The following is a 21531-nucleotide window of genomic DNA, read 5'->3' on the forward strand; positions in this document are numbered from 1 at the left end:
CCTCCTCCCCTTTCTAACCCTTCGGACAAGCATGATAAGGAGGGGGACGGATCTCTGGGTGGCCCTAATCTGGGCCATGGGTCTAACCTCCGCTTCACCCAATCTGAATGGGATGGTTTGGCAGATTCTGAACGTGAGTTGTTTCAATCCCAAGCTCCCTCTGGTGTTGCTCCTCGTGATGATTCGGTGATCCCGTCTGCTGCTCCCAATGTCCCTGCTGCTGGTGCTGATATGTCGAAGTTCCCGCCCTGCTCTGCTACCCCCGTTTCTGGTGCTTGCTCCAATCTTCCTGTCCGCCCGCTCTCCCCCACTCGATCGGGAATTGAAGATCTTCCGGCCTCCCCGGCTCGCGATGTGGTGGAATCCCAGTCCCTCCGGAAGAAGAAATCCTCAGTGCGCAAATTCTCGGTTAAGAGCCGGAACTCGTCGGGCTCGAAGCACTCCATGACGGGGGTTTGTCGGCGTCTTGATCAAGATTTGGGATCTATGTCCCGTTTGGGTCCCCATGTTGGCTCTCCTGCTGCGTGGTCGCCTGCGATTCGATCCCCTGTGTCCACGGCTCGCAAAGGAAGGCGGGTGGCGAATTCAGGTGTTTTTGTCCTGGAGCGGGCTGAAAAGCGGGCTGCGGTGAAGGATCTCCCTCCCCCAGGTACATCTCCCGTTCCCTCTGTTGTTGCTTCTCCGGTTCGGTTGGTTCTACCTTCTCTTTCGGATGATCATCTTTTAAATATTATGTCGGATGTGGGGGTGGTGGTTGATTCGTCTGTTGGTTCTCCTAGTTCTCTTCTTGCTATTATTCGGGCTAACGAGATGGCTCAGGCTGCCATTGCCAAAGCCAAAGAGGCCGTTGCCTCTTAGGTAGGGGCTTCTAGTAGTGGTCCGGTCGTGGACGCGGGCGCTGGTAGTGGCCAGCCCCAATCCAACTTGTCTAAAAGGGGCACCAATAAGCGTGCTAAACCCTGCGTGGCCCCTTGCAGGTCGAGCCCTCGAATCAAGAATCTTTCTTATAAATGATGGCGTTATTCTGGAATATTAGGGGGTTCGGTGCTAGGGGGCGCCGTGACCAACTTAAAGATCTGGTTCGTTCTAACTCTATTGACTTTGTGGGGCTGGTAGAAACCTTCAAGGAATCCTTCTCCCCTAATGACTTTTCTGCTATTGTGGGCATGGACAGATTTAATTGGAACTTTTTACCTGCTTCGGGGCACTCTGGCGGGATCTTGATAGGCTCCAATAAAGATATTTTTGATTTTGTTGCTTTTGATCATGGGATCTTTTGGGCCAGTGTTATTCTCTCTCATAAAGCTCAGAATACTCTTTGTGAACTTATTGTCGTCTATGGGCCTGCGGACCATTCCTTGTCGCCTTTATTTCTTAATGAACTTCCGTTGAAGATCGATGCTTGTAATTTACCGATGGTTATCGGGGGAGACTTTAACCTTCTGCGGTGCCCTAATGACAAAAGTAATGATAACTTCTCCTGGCCGCTGGCTAATGCCTTTAACGACTTCATTAGTGTCAATGCTATTCGTGAGCTGCCTCGGGGGGGGGGAGCTCGTTATACCTGGTCCAATCATCAGTCAATCCCTATTAGATCAGTGCTTGACAGAGTCTTCCTTTGTCCCAGGTGGGATTCCTTGTTCCCTAGGGCCTCTCTTTACGCCAAATGCATTATCGGTTCCGATCATACCCCCTTAATTCTTGACGATGGTTCCATTAGCCTCAGGCCTCCGGCTAGATTTCAATTTGACGCCTCCTGGTTGGCTGTGGATGGCTTTGTCGATATGGTTGCAGCGAAGATCTCCCTTTCTCTATCATCCAATGCTCGCTCCTTTGGGCCTTTGGATGATTGGCATTCGTGTTCCTATAACCTGCGTAAATTCCTCAGAGGTTGGTCTCGTAATCGTGCGGCGGAGGATCGTCGCACCAAATCTTTCCTCGAAGACCAGATCTTGTCGCTGGATCGCGCGGCTGATTCTATTGGGCTCTCTGACGATGGTTGAGCGGTTCGTTATAATTTGGAGGCTGCTTTAATACAGTTACACCATCAGGCTGAGATTTATTGGCGTCAATGGGGTACTCTAAACTGGACTCTAAAAGGCGACTCCCCTACGGCCTATTTCTTTGCGATCGCGAACGGCAGGCGTAGACGATGTGGTATTAATAGCCTGCTCATTAATGGTGTGCGATCTTCGGAGCAGTCTGTTATTATGGCTCATGTGGTGGATTTCTTCTCTTCGTTGTTGGGGGGTAAACCTTCATCGGGCTTCTCCATTTCTCCCTCCCTTTGGAACTTAGGTCTTAAAATCTCACCCGAGGAGAATGCCTCTTTGATGATCCCTCTTTCTGATCAGGAAATTTGGGATGTTGTTAACACTGCCAATCCTAATGCTGCTTCTGGGCCAGACGGCTTCTCTATTCCTTTCTTTCGGAAATTCTGGCCCCAATTGAAACAGCTGGTTTGTAATGTTATCCAGGGCTTCTGTCTTGATACTGTCGATATCTCCCGCCTGAACTATGCAGTGATAACCCTGATCCCCAAGGTTAAGGGTGCTGATGTTATTTCCCAATTCCGACCTATTGCTTTGATTAACAACTTCGCCAAATTCTCGGCTAAAGGCTTTGCGAATCGTTTGTCGCCGGTTTCTCATAGAGTTATTAGTCCTTATCAATCTGCTTTCATCAAAGGGCGTTTCATCCTTGATGGTATCCTATCCCTTCATGAGATTGTTCACGATCTTCACGCTCGGAGAGCTAAAGCGGTTATCCTTAAGCTGGACTTTGAGAAAGTCTATGACTCCGTTAGCTGGCCCTTCCTCAAGCAGGTCCTTCTTGCTAAAGGTTTCGACGGTGCTTATGTTCATCGTATCATGCAGTTGGTCTCGGGTGGCCATACTGCCGTTTCGGTTAATGGTTTTGTTAGCAATTTCTTCGCCAATGGTAGGGGCCTTCGCCAAGGGGATCCTGCTTCCCCTGTTCTTTTTAATTTTGTGGCCGACGCCTTCTCATGCATGCTTTCCAGGGCGGCCCGTTGTGGGCACATTGCTCCTGTGGTCTCTCATTTACTTCCGGAGGGTGTTTCCCACTTGCAATATGCGGATGATACAATTATCTTGGTGGAGCTGGATGACACCTGCATTGCCAATCTTAAATTCATCCTGTTGTGTTTCGAAGCTGTTCCGGGTCTTAAGATTAATTTCGCTAAAAGTGAGGTCCTGGTGACGGGTGTGGATGAGGCGGAAGCCTTGCGGGTTGCCAGGCTTCTGAACTGTTCTTTGGGTTCCTTTCCCTTTAAATATCTAGGCCTTCCTATCTCTCCTGGCGTGCTCCATGCTAAAGATTTCGCTCCAGCGGTCGCTAAAGTGGGGAACAGGGTGCTCCCTTGGAGAGGCAGATATAATACCAATGCTGGCAAAGTTGCTCTAATCAACTCCTGCTTATCCTCTCTCCCCATGTTTCTTATGGGCTTCTATCTTCTTACGGATGGCGTGCATGCTGGCTTCGACAAACATAGGGGAGCCTTCTACTGGAATTCCGCGAATAACAAACGGAAATATAGGCTGGTCAAGTGGCAGCATATGTGTAAGCCTAAAAACCGTGGGGGGTTAGGTATTATTAATACTCGGGTGATGAACATTTGTTTGCTTATCAAGTGGTGGTGGAAAATTTTAACTAGTGGGGCTGACTCGCTTTGGTTCTCGATTCTTAAGGCTAAATACTTCCCACATTCCAACCCGTTGTTTGCCACCGCGAGGCGCGGCTCTCAATTTTGGAAATCCCTTGTCAAAGTCAGACCTATTTTCCTGGAACATGTTAAATTTAATGTTGGTAATGGGATGGCAATCCGCTTTTGGTTGGACTGGTGGTCGGGGGATGCCCCCCTCGCTGAGAGTTTTCCGGTTTTGTTCTCTTACTGTCCTAATCCGGATATCTCCATCGCGGAGGTGGCGGCTAATAACTGGGATCTGGCCTTTCGTCGGGCCCTGTCTCCTGAAGAGTTGGAAGATTGGCAAAGTCTCTCTGCCCTCTTCCCCGTACTCTCGGAGTCGGCCGATTCTGTAGTCTGGCCTCATTCGGCCTCAAGTAGATTTACGGTCAAGTCGCTTTATTCTAGACTTATTGGTGGTACTCCTTCGACCAGATTCTCTTGTGTTTGGAAGTCCAAAGTTCCTCCTAAGATTAAAATTTTCCTTTGGCAAGCCTTTCGTGGTCGCCTGTCGGCTGTTGACCAGATTAAAAAGCGCAATGGGCCTGGCTCGGATTTCTGTCATCTATGTGGGGCCTTGGAGAACTCTGATCACATCTTTTTCAATTGCGTGCTGGCCAAGCTGGTTTGGTGCTGTGTCAGATCTTGGCTTCAGGTCTCTTGGAACCCCTCCTCTTTCTCCGATATTCGAACCCTAGCCAAAGCTTTGGTTGGGGTCACCAAGAGGGTGTTTTGGGTTGGCCTGGGTGCCTTATGTTGGGCTCTGTGGACCATTAGGAACAAATTTACTATTGACCATATCTTCCCATCTAAGCCTGCTGACGTTCTTTTCAAATCATGTATATTATTGCAGCAGTGGAGATCATTGACTAAGGAGGTTGATCGGGATGCCCTGGACCTGCTCATCGACAAAATCCGGGCTTCGGCATCTCACATCTCCAGACGGGATCCTGTCGTCTAATCCTGATAGTGCTGTTTGCGGAGTTTAGGTCTCACTCTTTTCCGGCCTGCGCGCCGTGTATGGCAGTTGCCTGTATCCATCCTTCCTTGGCTACTCTTATATACTTTTCGTTCCGTGCGCTGTGTGCGTTCTCCTCGTTAACTGGTCTCTTTCCTGTTTGGTCTCGTGACGCTGCCATGTGGCTTTATTTATAAAGTCGGGCTCTGGCCTTTTCTCTAAACAGCACACACAAATAATTCCCGCATGCGACCCAATTATTACGTTAAAACATTATTCCCGCGTGCCATCCGAGTGCCTGTCCCCAGTGGTCGACATGGAGAGGACGACGGCGAGACCCCAAGGACAAGAGAGACGGAGGAAGCCTCTCCTGAAAACAGCAGCCTCGTCGTGCATGGGCACGTCCCCATCGCCCGGAAACGCAAAGGTCCAAAACCTCCCCCGACGATCCCCGCTGAAGCACGCGACAGACCGCCTGCCCAATCCGGCCCACACAGCTGTCCGCCCCTCCAGCAAAAACCATCATTTCGCCGGAGCCGGAGCCGTGGCCGGGCACTCAAGCAAGCAAGCCAGCCAATCCAGGCTGCCCGCAGCCCGCTGCCGCGTCGCCCCACCCCAGCCCGGCCGGTATGAAACGGGGCGCGGGCGCGACAACGCCGGCACAGCCGTAGCCGTCTCGTAGACCGTGGTCGTACCCACCTGCCCGCCGGGCCCCGTCCCCGTCCCGCGTACCATACGCCGGTGTCTCGATCTGCGCAGCCCAAGAAACGCAGACGTAGTACTCCTACGTGCATGACTGGTTACCTGGCGTGCCGTACCGTTCCCCGAAAGAACCGGCCGCCAGGCCGGCCCCGCCGCGTGCGCATGCTACAGGATCCAGGCTCGACACGGCGCGGCACAGGTGTGCCTCGCCGGCGCACTCGTGAGGGGTCTGTTCGTACACGTTGCGCTCTTTTCCCCGGGGAGCGGGTGATAGCGGAGCATTCTTTTTACCGGCGCATCAATGCCTACAGCTAGAGGAGTAGGAGCAGAGCGGGTGATCTCTGACCTTATCTTCGAGTAGACGCGCGGCGTAGTCACGTAAAGAGATGCGCTTTCATTCACTAGTGTCACTAGTCAAACGGCTCGGTATAAAGGGAGGACACACATGAATGAGATGACGTTAGACCAAGGAAAAAAGGTGAATCCACCAATCTTTGGTTCATGATGATGATCCAAACCGCAACTAAACCTAGGATACACAAAGGGTTCCCAGCTCCTTCTCGTGTCAGCTCCACGCCGCGACTCCAAAAAGTTGGGAATCATCTCGTCTCATCTCATGGGGGGCGGGTTGCCTGCTCTAAAGCCCCAGCCTACTACGCTTAGACTGAAACAAAACAGCCGGAGGTCCACACTATAGGTGGTACTTACTCCGTATGTGGTACCTCCACTCGCCTGGCTCAGATGCTACCCAGGCAATGAATCACCGTACCCCTGATCTCCTCCGGCTTGCAGTTTGTTTGTGCCTGATAAAACAACTTTGGATGTACAGTACGTTACCACTGTTGCCCGTCATCCACGGGCTTAATGATTGCCATCTAATTGGGAGATTTCGTGTCGTGTAAGGCTGGAGCCGACTCCTCCAGGTAAAGCTAAGTAAGGAAGGAAACAGTACATGACCAAACATGCAGTGACAATCAATGAAATTGTAGTACAAATAATGCGTGTACAAACATAGATGGGCACAGTATAGGAACTTGCTAGGCGGGACCCCACGACCTCGCATGTAGTAGTAGAGGAGCCATCGCCTTGTCTAGTCACGCTGGCTAAATCAATACCCCCCGACTTGCATGAAGTAGGACCATCACCCGGTCTCATCCTGTAGCTGCACCCTACATACAGAAAGATAAGCCCTCTCTACCCGGCGGCCTTCCCTCCAAATCCAGCTTATCCACGCCCACCGGGACCGCCATTTCCTCGAGCTCCCCTCTCTTGGTTCTGCAAAACAAGCTCGCCGCCGGCCCGGCCCGTCTCATCCCCGCCTTCCACCGCACGTACTCATCATAAACTCGGCAAAACATTTTCTCTGTCTTTAGAAAACAGCCTGAACGCTTTGCACATTACAGCACGATTTTCTCTCTATTCCCCCAAACTTTTGCCTACCGTGGGTTTTTTCTTTTGAGGGAATGCCTAATGTGCGTGGGGGCGCTACCGATTATTGGTGTGGCATCATGATTGATTGGCACTCCATCATGGCATGGCCCATCTGAACCAAGCCCGCTAATGGCCAAACCATCACACGTCAAGGTCGATCTCGTTATGCAACCAACAACGGTGGCACCCATGTGAAGAATTTACGTTTCGGTTCTCCAGACCTCCTCCGACCAGACAGAGAAGCGGGATGGGTCCTCTCGTCCCCGCCGAGGCCGACGGACGTCGAGCCGACCTCCTGTGCCGTCCGTCCACTGTGTTATTCCATCGTCTCCATGATCATCATCCGTCCAAATCACGAGATTAGGACGGTAACGTAGTGGGATTACCGGTGGCGTGCCGCGCTTGGGCCTCCGGGGCGGGATACGACCGGTGACGGGGCCGAAAGCAGGGGTCACATGCCAAGCATGCATGCACAATGCTTTGCATCGATGGTGCCAATCTTTTTCCACGGGGTCGATCCATCCTTAAACATGGCCGGCAGGCACGACCCGAGATCGGCACGGGAGACGCCGATCGCGGCGATGGCAACACCCGCTCCGGCTCACATTGGGCGTCTACTGCGTGGATACGGTGTACTGCCGTACATTGTCGCGTCACGCCTTACTTTACGCCTAGAATACCGTACTGTGGGCTGTGGTATGGTATACAGGAGTACACGATATTTCTCTTCTCGTCTCTTTCACCGTGGTCGACGCTCGACAGGTTAATTCACTACCGAAAAATGCTGACGCGCCCCCACTTCCGCGCCGCAAATCTCGGACGTGACGGTCGAGGCCTCCCCCGCGCACCCAAATCTCAGTTTAGCAGCAGGAAATCCGCTTGTTTAATCCCTTCCCGTCCAAATCCCAGCCAAGAGCGCGCCACGTACCGGCGCTCGGCGTGATGCGGTGTGCGCTGGCTCATGACGGGCGCCGGCCGCTGCCTACAAGTAGCGGGGGCGGGGCGCGAGGCCCAAGGCAAGGCAGAGAGCGGCGAAAAGGTTCGCCAAGTGTTGTCAGCTTTGCGCCGCTCCACGTTGTTCCCGAACCCTCTCCGTCCCGGGGCCCTAGACTTGCAACGCTCGCCTCGAGCGAGCGATTGATTTTCGCTGAAAGGGTGAGAGGTGGGAGGGAGCGGGCCGCTCGTGTGCGTCTGGGGGCGTCTGTGGTGCGCGTTGGTCGGCGGCGATGGACCAGGTGCAGCGGAAGAGCAGCCTGAGGTCCTACGGCTCGGCCAGGTCGCTGTCGGGGTCGGACGAGCAGCCCGGCCTCGGCGAGCGGCGGGAGGTCGTGCTCAAGATCGACGGCAACGGGAACGGCCCCGCGCCATTCGCCGTCCCCGTCGGCGGGGCGGCGGGGAATGCCGGCTCCGGCTCCAACGCCGGAGCCAAGCCGACGGCGGGCAGGACGCTGTCCACCGCCGCCAGCTCGCCCACCAAGGGCTGGGACGACGGGAGCTACGACTTCTGGAAGAACGAGGGCGGCGGGAAAGGGGGAGCCCCCGCGCCCCGCGTCGAGGACTTCAGCTTCAAGAACCGGCCGGCGCAGCCGCCCACGTCACCGCAGGTATCGTCCCCTTCGTTCTCGCCCAAGCAGCAGGCGAGCGCCCCGGTGGAGGTCGCCGAGGACCCGCCCACGCGCCTCATCGGGAACTTCCTCCGGAAGCAGAAGGCGGCCGGGGCCGAGCTGTCGCTCGACCTCGACCTGGAGATGGACGACATCGGGAGGTCGTCACACCCGTCCTTATCCAACTCCCGAGAGCGGGAGACGCCGCGCGTGTCCTTCAAGAACCGCCAGTCGTCCTCGTCCTCTTCATCCGATTCCGACACCGCCGGCGGCCGTAGGCGCGCCGGCGATGACGGTATACGCAACACCTCCACCTCCACTCCAGCGGGGAAGGGCCCATTAATGCGAGCCAAGACGCGCTCCCGGCTCATGGACCCGCCACCACAGTCACCCATGGCGCCGCCTGCCGTCGACGAGGAGCAGCGCAAGTCCTCTGCCATGCGACCTCCCAAGTCCGGCCAGTTCCCTTCAGGGCGTATGACCGGCAAATCCGGCCAGTCTCCTTCCGGGCGCAAGTCGGGCGGCATCGGCAAGTCGGGCCCCATGGAGGAGGAGGAGGACGATCCGTTCATAGACGACGACATCCCTGACGACTTCAAGCGCGGGAAGCTGGACGCCCTCACCATACTGCAGTGGGTCGGCCTGGTGCTCATCATCGGGGCATTGGTGTGCAGCCTCACGATAAAGCCCTTGTCCCGGAAGAAGGTCTGGGAGCTGCACCTCTGGAAGTGGGAGCTCCTCGTGTTCGTGCTCATCTGCGGCCGCCTCGTCTCCGGCTGGGTCATCCGGATCGCGGTGTTCTGCGTGGAGCGCAACTTCGTGCTGCGGAAGCGCGTGCTCTACTTCGTGTACGGCGTGCGCGGCGCCGTGCAGAACGCGCTCTGGCTCGGCCTGGTGCTCGCGTCGTGGCACTTCTTGTTCGACGAGAACGTCCAGACAAACACGGCGGTGCTGCCCTACGTGACAAAGGTGCTCTTCTGCTTCCTCGTCGCCACGCTCATCCGCCTCGTCAAGACGCTGCTGCTCAAGGTGCTGGCCTCGTCCTTCCATGTCTCCACGTACTTTGATCGGATTCAAGAGGCATTGTTCAACCAGTATGTCATCGAGACACTCTCTGGGCCGCCACTGGTTGACGAGGACTACGTGCTTGCTGAGGTGCGTGAGCTGCAACGGGCAGGCGCAACCATCCCGAAAGAGCTGCGTGCCGCCTTGCCAGCCAAGAATCTTTCGGGGCAAAAGAGCATCCGGATCTCGGGTTTAATCTCTAAGGGAGACCAATCAAGCAGGCAGCTGTCAAAGGAGAAGAAACAGCGTGAGATTGACGAAGGGATCACCATTGACAAGCTCCACAGGCTCAATCAGAAAAACGTCTCGGCATGGAACATGAAGAGGCTGATGAAGATTGTTCGTTTTGGGACGCTCACCACAATGGACGAGCAGATTCAGCAGGCAACAGGAGAGGGCGATGAGTCTGCGACACAGATTCGCAGTGAATATGAGGCGCAGCTGGCCGCCAAGAAGATCTTCCATAATGTGGCGAAACCTGGATCCAAGTAAGCATTTTTTGTTGTTATCTTAGATAAGCGTCCTCATCTTTTACTTTGCGAGTTAAATCATTTTAGATAGATAACTGTACTTCATCTGCCATGTAGAAATTTTGAGCTCATGAGGTACACCTGTAGTATAATTAGTAGTTCTGTTAATTTCATAAATATCATGCTAAAAAAATCATGCTTACTGTTAAGACTTGTAGTGCACTGCTGTGTTCACTGTTAATCACTGAAGTGGACATGTTGCAGAACTTTTTTTTGGCGGGTGCCATGTTGCAAAATTTTACAAGAATACTTGCCCTTTGCCCTCAGCCCCCACTTCAATATTTCAAATGTGGTAGTTCTAAGAATAGTGGCAATTTACTGATTCAGATTCTTGATGGCAAATGTATGAATAATGCAGATACATATACTTGGCAGACATGATGCGCTTCATGAGGCAGGAGGAAGCCATCAAAGCTATGCATCTTTTTGAAGGAGCACAGGAGCACTGCAGGGTCAGCAAGAGGTCTCTGAAGAACTGGGTGGTAATGATCTTATTACCCTACTATCTAAGTTGCATAGAGTTATCATTGGTTTCTGACGTCAAGATGCCTTTTCTAACATGGTCATACGGTTTCTTCTGTAGGTGAATGCATTTAGAGAGCGCAAAGCTCTTGCCCTAACACTTAACGATACAAAAACTGCAGTTAACAAGCTCAACCAGATGTGCAATGTCGTTGTTGGCCTCATAGTGTCTGCTCTCTGGCTTCTTATTTTGGGCATAGCGACGACACATTTCTTTGTCTTCATCAGTTCACAGCTTCTTGTGGCAGTTTTTGTGTTCGGGAATACTATGAAGACAATTTTTGAGGCAATTATTTTCTTATTCGTGATGCATCCTTTCGATGTCGGTGACCGCTGTGAGATTGAAGAAGTTCAGGTAACGAAAATATCTTCTCGGTGCTCCTTGTTTATTTAATAGGATAATACCTTGCGTTCTTTGACTGACGTTTTAAGCACTTGAATTTCAGGTTGTTGTGGAGGAAATGAATATCATGACGACAGTCTTCCTACGTTATGATAACCTGAAGATCTATTATCCGAACAGTGTGCTGGCCACCAAGCCGATTTTTAATTTCTACAGGAGTCCTGATATGGGAGAGGGAATTGACTTCTCTATTCATGTTGCCACGCCGGTGGAAAAACTAGCTCTCATGAAGGAAAGAATACTACGGTGCGTACCGGTGCTTCTGTTATCTCAGTTTCATATTGACAATATAGATGTAAACATAAGCATATGAAGTTTGTAGTGCCATTTGCTGCTGATATTACCACATCAAACTAATAGTTGCTTTTTTTTTACTTGTGGCCCAGTTACATTGACGGTAAGAAGGAGCATTGGTACCCTGGTGCGATGGTTGTCCTCCGAGATGTAGATGACACCAACAAGCTAAAGGTGTCCATATGGCTCCGGCACACGCTCAACTTCCAGGACATGGGGATGAGGTTCGTGAGGAGGGAACTGGTGCTCCAGGAGATGATCAGAGTGCTCAAGGACCTCGACATCGAGTACCGGATGCTGCCGCTGGACGTGAACGTGCGGAACGTGCCCCCTCTTCAGTCCACAAGGATGCCGACGACATGGAGCTATGCCTGAAGCGGCGAACGCGAGGGCCAGAAGATACAGCAGTAGCAACTATAGCGGATAGCCATGTGCCTGCTGTGATGAGTGTGTTGTGTAGTATAAAAAGCTTTGGTGCACTTGGTGATAGGCAATGCAGATAGTGGCCATTGGAAATGTTGAAAGCGGCCTGCCGTTGCCGCTGAAACTTTTGTTGAAAGCACGCTGCTGCTTGGCCCAGCTCTGAATATCTTCTGGTGATGGAACGAGACGGCAGCTCCAGCCGTCTCCTCCACGCGCGGTAGGCCAGCGTCGAGCGGAAACACGACGCCGTTTCGCCTCTTGACCCGGCAATTCTGACGCCGACTGCTCATGGCGAACGGTGCGAGCGCGACGGAGTAAGAAGAGCACAACCGCGCTGGTGTGAAGTCGCATTCGTGGGCGTTGCGGTGGGTCGTCTTCTGAAGCATCTTACGCAAGGGCACGCCTCGGCCCGTGCCCCAGTCTGGTGGTGCCCACGAAGCACCGCCCATGGAGGCTGCCGATGCCAGTGTTTGTAAGAGCGACTGGTCTGGTGGTGTTCGAGCAGGGGAGAAATGTGGATGTGGGTTTTCAAGCCGGAGCTTGAGAGCATTGAGGGCCTATTGGCTATTGATGCTGAGCTTTGCTGTCGTAGGGCCTCTCTGCTAGCTGAACTCAATGAAATCCTCACGAACGAAGAGTGAACTCAACGAAATCCTCACGAACGAAGAGTTGTTTTGGCTCCAACAATCTAGTGAAGGCTGGTTGCTTAAAGGGGATCAGATATTATCATCGCATCGCTAATGGTAGGAAGCGTAAAAACACGACCCATTCTTTTTCTGATGGTGAGGTGACGATTGAGGGCACCGAAAACCTTCTGAATTATGCTACCTCCCATCACAAGAGACCTCTTTGGGCCCGCCCCCGGAAACCTTTTCCACCCTTTCCCTAAAACATGGGGACAGCATGACAAACTTAACGATGATGATAATGAGTTTCTAACTCGGCCCTCTTCTGAGGAAGAAGTAAAAGTGGCTCTGTTTGAGATGGATAGTAATAGAGCTCCTAGGCTGGTAATATTTCCGTGGAGTTTTACAAAAGTTGTGGGGATTTCGTTAATACTGATATCATGCGTCTCTTCAAGGCTTTCCACGCGAGTACTCTGGATGTAGCGCGTCTGAATTATGGTTTGATTACCTTGATCCTGAAGCTGTCACGAGCAAAAAAAAAATCCAATAAAATCCATCCTATCTACCTTCTTCGCTGCCCTATAAACTGATCACCAAAACTCTTAACAATCGGGTAGCTGCCTATTCTGAAAAGTTGGTTAGTTGTCACCAAAATGCTTTTATAAAAATAAATATATTATGGACGGGATCCCCACCTTGCAGGAGCCTTCACCACACTCATGTTAAGAAGAAAGTGGGCATAGTTCTTAAGCTTGATTTTGAAAAGGTTTGCGATGAGATCAATTGGGTCTTTTTTGCTAGAATGCTACAAGTTGAGGGGCTTTAATGATACCTCGTGTGAATGGATTTGTAAAAGGGACTGTCTAGGACACATCTAGATATGCCTTAGTTATTGCACATCTAAGTGCTTAATTAAACTAGAAAGAAAAAGGGGAAAAGACAAAAGAAAATTCTTACACGAATCTTAGTGTAAAATCAATGATATAGGATTTAGATGTGCAATACTTATAGCACATCTAGATGTGCTTTAGCAAAACTGTTTGTAAAATTCTTCACAATGGTATAAGACGGGCCCTTACTTTCAAAGCCACAAGGGGATCCGTCAAGGAGATCCCCTGTCTCCTTTTCTATTTAATCTTGCTGCTGGAAGTTTGTCTAGAATGATTTTCAGTGCCCAGAAAGAGAAGTTGCTATCAGGCTTAGCCCCTGATTCCATTAGTGGTGGTGTGCTTGTTCTGCAATACCGTCCTTTGCTTTGAGCATGACCCCTCGGTGGCTGTTAACCTAAAACTGTTGTTATATATGTTCGAGCTTATGTCAGGATTGAAGATCAGCTACCTAAAAAGTGAAATCCTCTGTGTGTGTGTGTGTGTGGGGGGGGGGGTGATGATAATATGTTGGACTTCTAGGCTAATTTGGTTAACTGTCAGATAAGCCATTTCCCCATGAAATACTTGGGGGTCCGAGTTAGCTTTTCTACTTTGAGATGCTTGGACTAGATTTTTGTGGGTAAAAAGTTTCTGAAGTGTTGTGAATCTTGCATTTGGAATGTAGCCTCCTTGGGAGGCAGGCTCACTCCCCTGAAATCCTCCCTGACTAGTATAGTTTATTTTTACACTAGGGGTTAGGGCGCGCCCGTGGCGCGCCTCTTGAGGGGCAGCTGGGCGGTGCCAGCTAGTGGGTGCACCTTTCACATACATTTTTGTTCTGATTGGCATGTCTCATATTGTTGTTAATTAAGCACCTGACATTTGAAGCAGAGAATAGGAGTAGAAATTAATAGATATATATAAAAGAGTGCCATTATGGATCTGAACAGGTGGATGTAAACCACATGACTGAGAATAGTAGAGTTTACATAGGCAACGGCATAGCTTTCAGATCTTCAAAATCATGAGATAGCAGGGTCCAAAAGTAAACCATCGGTTAATCACGAGCATAATTCGATGTACTGTGCTAGATTATATTCACACAGGAACTGCGGTGTCTTCGATGGTGGATCTAGAGGCAGTGCATGGTGAGAACACGCGGCGCTTTGAAGTGACCCTGAAATGAAAAGCACAGATGTCTCCTTCGCGAATGTTGGCACGGCGACGAAACTCAGACCAGCTGGTGGTTATAGTGGCCTTCTTGTCAGTTCCTAGCATAATGCGACATTCGACGCGTAGACGGGCATCTGCAAGCCTGACCATGAGTGTATCATTGTTGGGATCAATATAGTCCAGCAGGTTGTCTTCAGTATATTGTACCTGAAAGTAATGTTACAAGAAAGCATGTGATTTAGATGAACAAGGATTGTTGTGTGATATGGAAGATAAGAGTGTTTTTGTGGTTACCATGCGGTGGCCTGGCTTAGCAAATGTTTTATTGATTGTGCACATGTAGTACTTGATGTCTGGCTCCTTGTGCTAGAACATAGCAAAGAGAGCGTCTACCTGGTGTTCATAGAGCTTAACCTCATTACCCCTGTAACAATGATCTTCAAGCTCTTCGAAGTACTGGATCCCACAAGGTGTTCCTGCAATCATTTCAATTTAGGTGAGGAGCAAGTTATGTACCGTTTGCAGGAGCTATAAGTGTGATTGTTTATTTGGGAAAAGAAATTTAAGCTATATAACAGCGTAGGCGGCGCGTAGACATGAAGTCATATAAGTTAATTAAAAATTAGTTTTCGAAATGAGACAGGTGGAAGTTCTGAAATATAGGAGATGGTGAAAGCAATTTGTAAAGCCTTACATGCTAAAAGTAATCAGTACAAAAGAAATGAAACATTGAGTAAGCAAAAGTAGAAAAGAGCAATGAGCAGCAAAGGAAATAAATATTGATCTAGCAGATGTAGTGAATAGTTGAAGGCAGTCGATAAAGAAGTACGGTGATACATGGTAGATCATGATCCTGTGAGAAATAAGGCATGTGCTCACCGCGGATGTACTCTGGCTAGTCATTCTCTTCACTCTGTTCATTGTATAATACAATATAGCGTTAGAAATATGAAATGTGATTTTTCCCACTGGAAATTGTGAAGCATAAGAATGAAGCTATTTACTTCAGAAAAAGAGTAAAACGGAAAGCGGCAGTGATGTATCTGAAACATATTTTGTCACTTATAAAATTTAGCAGAAAGGTAATGTGCTATGTTGTCTGAATTAGGCATCAAAAGATAAATTTCAGAAATGAGAAACAACAACAACAACTTAAGAAAAGAAATACTTGTCACATATAGTAATGTTTCACTGCAGCCTCTAACTAATCGTGAAATGATTCATCATAAACATCGGATCCATGTTGCTCGAGGCGCTCGTGAGCACCGTGTGTATCTGCCAGCGAAATCCGCTGAACATGAACTATCACATTCAATTCCTAGAACATGAGTTCATACTCTTAATTGAATGAAAAGCATAAGAGGTTGTTTGGATTCTGCCAATGCCCGCCCCGCCAACCATGGGCTAGCCAAAAAATTGGTGGAGGTTTCGGCCCTCCCTGCCTTGCCAATGATTTGACGGAAAACTGAACGCAAAGGGCTGACGAGCAGCGGGCGAGCTAATTTATTGGCGCCAATCGAAACAAACGCCCACCGCTCTGTCAACGCCAATTATTTGGTTGGGCAAGTATAGGAACCAATCCAAACAAACCCTAATATACAGAAAAAATATAGTAGTTCTTAGAAGAAGTGTACACCTCTTTAATCTACCACAAGAAGCTCCTACAAAGGAAAAGAATGAAACAGAACATCAACCGGTGCTTTTAAACATAATACTTCCAGGGAGATATATTATGCAGTTCAATAGCAACCAAAAAAACGAAAAACACGGATTGAATTACCTAAAAAATATATAAGGTTCCAGGGGTTCGCTCGTATGGTGTCCAACCTTATGTACATTTCACCTTCCTCTTCTTGTTTTGATTTATTTTTCTTTCCGTATCTGATTTTTCACCTTTTTTGGGTACTCAAATCAGAAATTATTTTGTAGCATTGTCGAAATGAAGGTGCATCAAGAAACAAATTTCAGAAATAAGAAGCAAGAGTAACAGCTTAAGAAAAAGTACATGTTACATAGAGTAATATTTTCATACAACCTGATTGAAATTTCAGCGTTCCTGGGAATTAGAGAGAGAGAGAGAGAGTAGAGAGAGATGGCAGACCAGCACCTGGGGCAGGAAGGAGACGGCGGGTAGGCGACGGCAATGGGATACATGAGGAAGCCAGCGCACCTTTGGCACCGCTGGTGCCCAATCTCCGCCGTCTTGCCGTTGTTGCAGGCTGATTGGCGCAGCGCCTCCGACCACTTTTTATCATCTGGTCACCACTAGGCCAGACCACCGCCGCCACTTCCCGTTCTTCCCCTCGGGTCATATCGAGCAAAGTAACGAGCGCTTACTTATCAAGGAGGACGTCTGCGTCCTCTTCACCGGTGGTAATGGCGACCTCCTCGAGCCTCTGAATCTCCTCTTCCTTGCTCACCGAACGGCAGCGCCGCATGGGGATTCTCAGGAGGGCGCCTTCTCTGATGGCCGGGGCTGGAGGGGCATGGATGGTGGAGGTGGGTGTGGCGGCGGCGGCGATGACAACCCTAGCTGCCAGACGAAAGAGGAAAGGAGAGGCGAGTGGGGATGACAGGGTTTCGCTCCACCACTTGTATATTTTTTTTCTTTTATCCCTTTTTTTCTGCCCAATCCATGCGTTGGACGTGGCACGCGTGAGGCGGCGTCATTGATGCATACCTTAATGGTTTTAATGGCCATGTTCCTCCTTCCCAGGACTTTCGTTGAGAAACTTGACAAACACGGACATCGTTTTTCTGGCAAAGTTTGGGAGGTCAAAAAAGATACCACCTGGTTTGCTGGGATTGTGTGTGTCGATCGAAAACAAAAGGTGGGCTTGGAATGAAAGACCTTCGCAAGCAAAACATTAGCTTGTTGGTCAAGTAATGGTGGAAACTTGACACTCAACAAGGGCTTTGGTAAGGTTGATCAAAGCACAGTATCTCAAGAGGGATACCGGTGCCACGGTTAAAAGGAAATTTAACGAGTCCCCTATCTGGAAAGCTATCATGAAGGTTAAAAAATATAATATATGTGGAAGGGTGATTGTTGAGATCTGGTGCCGTGGCCCGTGTCTGGGTGGTTTCCTTGAATGGATCGCCCCCTTTATACACTAAACAATTGAGGGAACTGGGTGTATATGAACCACCCACTTTTGAGATTGTGTTCTTGCTTGTGTTTTTTTTTTTTTGAGGGAACTCCTCTTGTGTTTTCATGAACTACTAGGCATGGCTAATGAAAGGCGTAGATGGTGAAGCTCTGGAGCGTGGCATGATGATGTTGAGGGAGAATGCTAGCAACAAGATGCGGATGTGTGCTGCGGCCACAGACGATTCTACAGCAAGCTAGGAGCTTCATCTCCTTCCTCTCCTGACCTAGGTTGGTTGCCTAGTGCTGTCTTATTATGTATTTTCATGTTTGTTCCCTGCTCCTGCGTGGGCGCTGCTCACCTGTTGAGCCTGTCCTGATACTGGATACTTTTGTGGTTGCAGTGTCATCGGGTTTTCGCCCCCCATAGCAGGTGTCCCATTGGCGAGTTCCTGTAGTCAGTTTCCTAGCGACGTTTTGAACTCGCTTTCCCCTTTCCTGTCCCCTTGAACTCTGGATCTGGACTTTGTATTTCCGTTATTCAATTAATGGAAAGAGATTATACCTGATTCAAAAAAAATGACAATCTCTTTGTACCTCCCTAAAAATTAATAACTTACACTATTTGTATGAACTGAACGCCTTAGAATTCGAGGGTTTAAATTTATGTTCATCCTCCACCCCCCAATTTTTTTTCCTATGCAAGCTCATATATTTTTGCATAAAGGTATTTCAGATATATTTTCCACATTTGCACAGGAAAATGAGAAAATGAAAGGAAAAAAAAAAGCCTTTTTACCCACCTCGCATGCAACCGTGCATCAGAAAGGGGACGCGGTGGAGGTGGAGAGGTGCCACGACCTGGTTCCCACCGTGGCTTGGCTTGGGAGGCGACAATTGTCGGCACAACACAGGCTCCCAAATGAATGTGGGACAAATATTTGAAAGCTCGCCTGGATTAGCGGGGGACGTTTTCTTACAAAAAGTCCTTTTCTTTTATTTTGAATATAATTTGATGAAGATGTGTCGGAGGAGGCTTAGGAGGCAGCGAAGGTCGGGTGCGGCGGCCAAGAGCTCTTCCGGCACAGTGATGATGACCGCGAGCTACAGCTTAGTAGCAAGAGGTGGTTGTTGCAAGAGTGGTGGCAATAGGCGGTACCGCAACTTGGAAGGGTGTGGATTGTGAGCATCCGAGTGACATGGCCGGAGAGGTTGCCGGCTTCGGCAATGGCGAGAGGCGGTGATTGCGAAAGGAAACTTCCTCCATACTTTTTAGACAAGAATCAAGAAATTGATTTTTCAGGAAAGACCTAGAGACGCTCTAGTAGTACTAGTTGACGCGTGCTTTCTCATTTTCAATGTCTGGCAAAATTTATGAATATTTATCATTGTCAGGTAACAAAGCATTGTGATGGCCTAGAGTACCTGAAATGTTTTACCACCATTTGATGTTTCACACAATTTCAAACGACGAACAAGCACACCAGGTAAACTTCTTACGAAATGTTTTACCATCATGTGATGTTTCACACAATTTCAAACGACGAACAAGCACACCAGGTAAACTTTCTTACAAACGAACAATTCGAAAGCTCCAAACATGGTGTAAACTTGGGTCAGCTTCATTCCCATGCAGTAGGAACTCAAAAATTATTAGTAACATTTTATCAAATAAGTTTATCATTTGATACCATGTTATTTCAGGGACTTGCTAAGTTTTGGACAGAAACAGCAACCACGCATCTAATGTTCTAAACACATATAGTACAAATTTAGAGTTTCAGATGACAGAATTTCAGCACCACATAACTCTACATGTCACCTGTGCCAATGCTTAAAGCTTCGCGGTGGCTGCATCCTGGAGCTCAAAGCCCCTCTCCACGGCGTAGTCCACGAAGCTGTACAAAGGCAGCACCCGGTCGCCATACTTATCACCGAACCTGTCCGCCTCCGTCTTGGCCTGCGCCTTGAGCTCCTCGACGATGCCCAGCGCACGGTCCATGCCCAGAGAGCGCAGGACGCTGGCGTTGCTCCTCATCTTGCCGTTTCCCGACGCGCTCCGCATGTCGTCGACGAGCTCGTACAGGACGCCGATGGTGCGGCCGTATCGCCGCAACGCGGCCTCCTCGTCGGGGCCCGCGCCGCCTAGCATAGCCCCGCACGCGGCAGAGCACTCCGCCATCTCGCCGAACTTCTTGGTCAGGACCTGCATGACCTCGGCTTCACCGAGGGCGCTGGCACCGGCGAGGTCGAGGAACTGGCCGGCGGCCATGCCGGTGGATCCCACAGTGCGCGCGAGTTCCGCGAGAACGCGGAGGAGGACGGCGTGCGACACGGGGTCGGGGGAGGGGGTGCGGGAGATGACGTGGGTGTAGGCGAGCGGGAAGAGCGCGTCTCCTGCGAGGACGGCCATGTCCGTGCCGTAGGCCGCGTGGGTGGACGGGCGACCTCGGCGGGTGGGCGCGGCGTCGAAGCACGGCAGGTCGTCGTGCACGAGGGACGCCGCGTGGAGCATCTCCAGCGCGGCGGCGGTGGGGAGCGCCGCGGCGCGCGGCGCGCCGAGGAGCTCGCAGGCGGCGACGCAGAGAACCGGGGGCGCGCGCTTGGCGGCGCCCTCCTTCCCGGCGCCCGGGAGGACGGCGTGGCGCATGGCGTTGTGGATGCTCTCCGGCGGGCGGATGGGCATCGCGGCATCGAGCTCGCCCTCGACCTCCGAGATCAGCGAGGTCCAGTAGCGGCGCAGGTCAAAAGATGGGGAGGCGGTCGCGGCGGCGGCAGAGGCCCGGATAGGGAGGAAGCGGCTTGATTTGGAGGTGGATGGCGGCTTCGGGATGGGGAGGGGGAGGGAGACGAAGAGGGATGAGAGAGCCATGGCGACGGAGGGGCGCAGATTTGGGTTCGGATGTGGTTTCTTGGGTTGGTAGGCTGACCCGGCTAGGTGACGCTGTTCCGCACTCCCGTTGTGCCACTAATCCGGTATATGATCGTGGGATACCCATTATCAGATCACGAGTTCTCGAAAAGAAAAAACAGATCACGCAGTGTCGTCAATTCGTCACGTGAGAATCAATCTCAAGACCAACATTGGTAAAGCCTCACTGATGTCCTGGCCAGGGTTTTCTCTCTAGACTTGCCGTCCCCTAGCATTGCTCTTCTCCGGCGGCTTCGGACGCCGAGGGGCTGTTTGGATCGTGGTCGGCGGTTGTCATGCAAAAAATTTAGCGTTCACTCGAGCCACATGACACCGTTTGAATCAAAGCCCAATTACTGGCGCCACGTCAAAAAATCGGTCGTTGCGTTCGATTCTACATCCACGCATGGGCGAAACGGGGGCAAGCGATCCGTCCGTCAATATATTGGCGAGCCCCTGATTTGGCGAGGCGGCCGTGGGCATGAAGTAAACGGCCCTTGAGAGTTTTTTTCCTTCGATGTTCCTCGTTGCACTGGCTACCGACGATGATGAAAGTCTTTTTTCTGAAACTATCCCGACATGCTCTCAATGATGGGAGTACGTGAGTTGTTGGATCTCCAAGAGCGGATGGGAGCGGATGTGATTTATCTTGACTAAATTTTATCTAAACAAAGTTAAGGCAATTGAGTTCAACATTAACCGCTTTGGTGATCTTGTTCGTTTTGACAATTAGTTTAATGAAATGGTGTTGGGGTACTCTTCCTCTAATTTTATTGATGGTTAACGACGGATATAGTGTTGATTGGCGCCTAGCAAGCTTCTATGGTGAACCTGATTGAGACAAAAAATAAATATCTTGGTCCTATTTGTGTGATCTGTATAATAGTAACATGACGACGTGGTCGATAATTAGAGATTTCAGTGAAATTCTTGTGAACAGTGAGAAGGAATATGGTAATATTCTTCCACGACATATGAAGGAGTGTGTGGGCGACCATGGTCTGCAGGAGGTATTTGTTATTGGCAGCTCCTTTACTTGGAGCGGGGGTGTCATCAAGGAACGGCTCGACATAGCCATATCTAAAGAAGCTTGGGCTACACAATTCCCCTTCGCTGCTGAAAGTGCGTTATATCGACTAGAGGGGGGGTGAATAGGTGATTTTTATGAAATTCTTCACTAAGGAATTTGCTGGTGAGGAAATTTCTTAGCGAAGAACTACCAGCAG

The 21531-nt window shown here is 50.3% G+C and overlaps 2 protein-coding genes and 1 long non-coding RNA gene across 3 annotated transcripts; 1 reads left to right on the forward strand and 2 right to left on the reverse strand.

The window, feature by feature from the left end:
* Positions 1 to 7685: 7685 nt before the first annotated feature.
* On the forward strand, positions 7686 to 11794 carry LOC125514044 (mechanosensitive ion channel protein 6). The gene is made up of 5 exons (XM_048679290.2): positions 7686 to 9954; positions 10355 to 10478; positions 10580 to 10873; positions 10965 to 11167; positions 11308 to 11794. The coding sequence occupies exons 1-5, from the start codon at positions 8024 to 8026 to the stop codon at positions 11588 to 11590; spliced, it is 2835 nt and encodes a 944-aa protein (XP_048535247.1). The 5' UTR covers positions 7686 to 8023; the 3' UTR covers positions 11591 to 11794.
* Positions 11795 to 14090: 2296 nt separating this feature from the next.
* LOC147965681 (uncharacterized) lies at positions 14091 to 17084 on the reverse strand. Its single transcript, XR_015608487.1, has 4 exons — positions 16414 to 17084; positions 15186 to 15219; positions 14601 to 14782; positions 14091 to 14513 (listed from the first exon to the last, which is right to left on the reverse strand). It is a non-coding gene; the product is annotated as an uncharacterized LOC147965681 (long non-coding RNA).
* A 1911-nt stretch (positions 17085 to 18995) lies between these two features.
* GGR (geranylgeranyl reductase) lies at positions 18996 to 20372 on the reverse strand. Its single transcript, XM_048679291.2, has one exon. It carries the CDS (start codon positions 20264 to 20266, stop codon positions 19229 to 19231), a length of 1038 nt encoding a protein of 345 aa, XP_048535248.1. The 5' UTR covers positions 20267 to 20372; the 3' UTR covers positions 18996 to 19228.
* Positions 20373 to 21531: the final 1159 nt, after the last annotated feature.

Source organism: Triticum urartu, chromosome 6A, assembly GCF_056163025.1.
Source record: "Triticum urartu cultivar PI428250 chromosome 6A, HENAU_Tu73, whole genome shotgun sequence".
Taxonomy (NCBI): domain Eukaryota; kingdom Viridiplantae; phylum Streptophyta; class Magnoliopsida; order Poales; family Poaceae; genus Triticum; species Triticum urartu.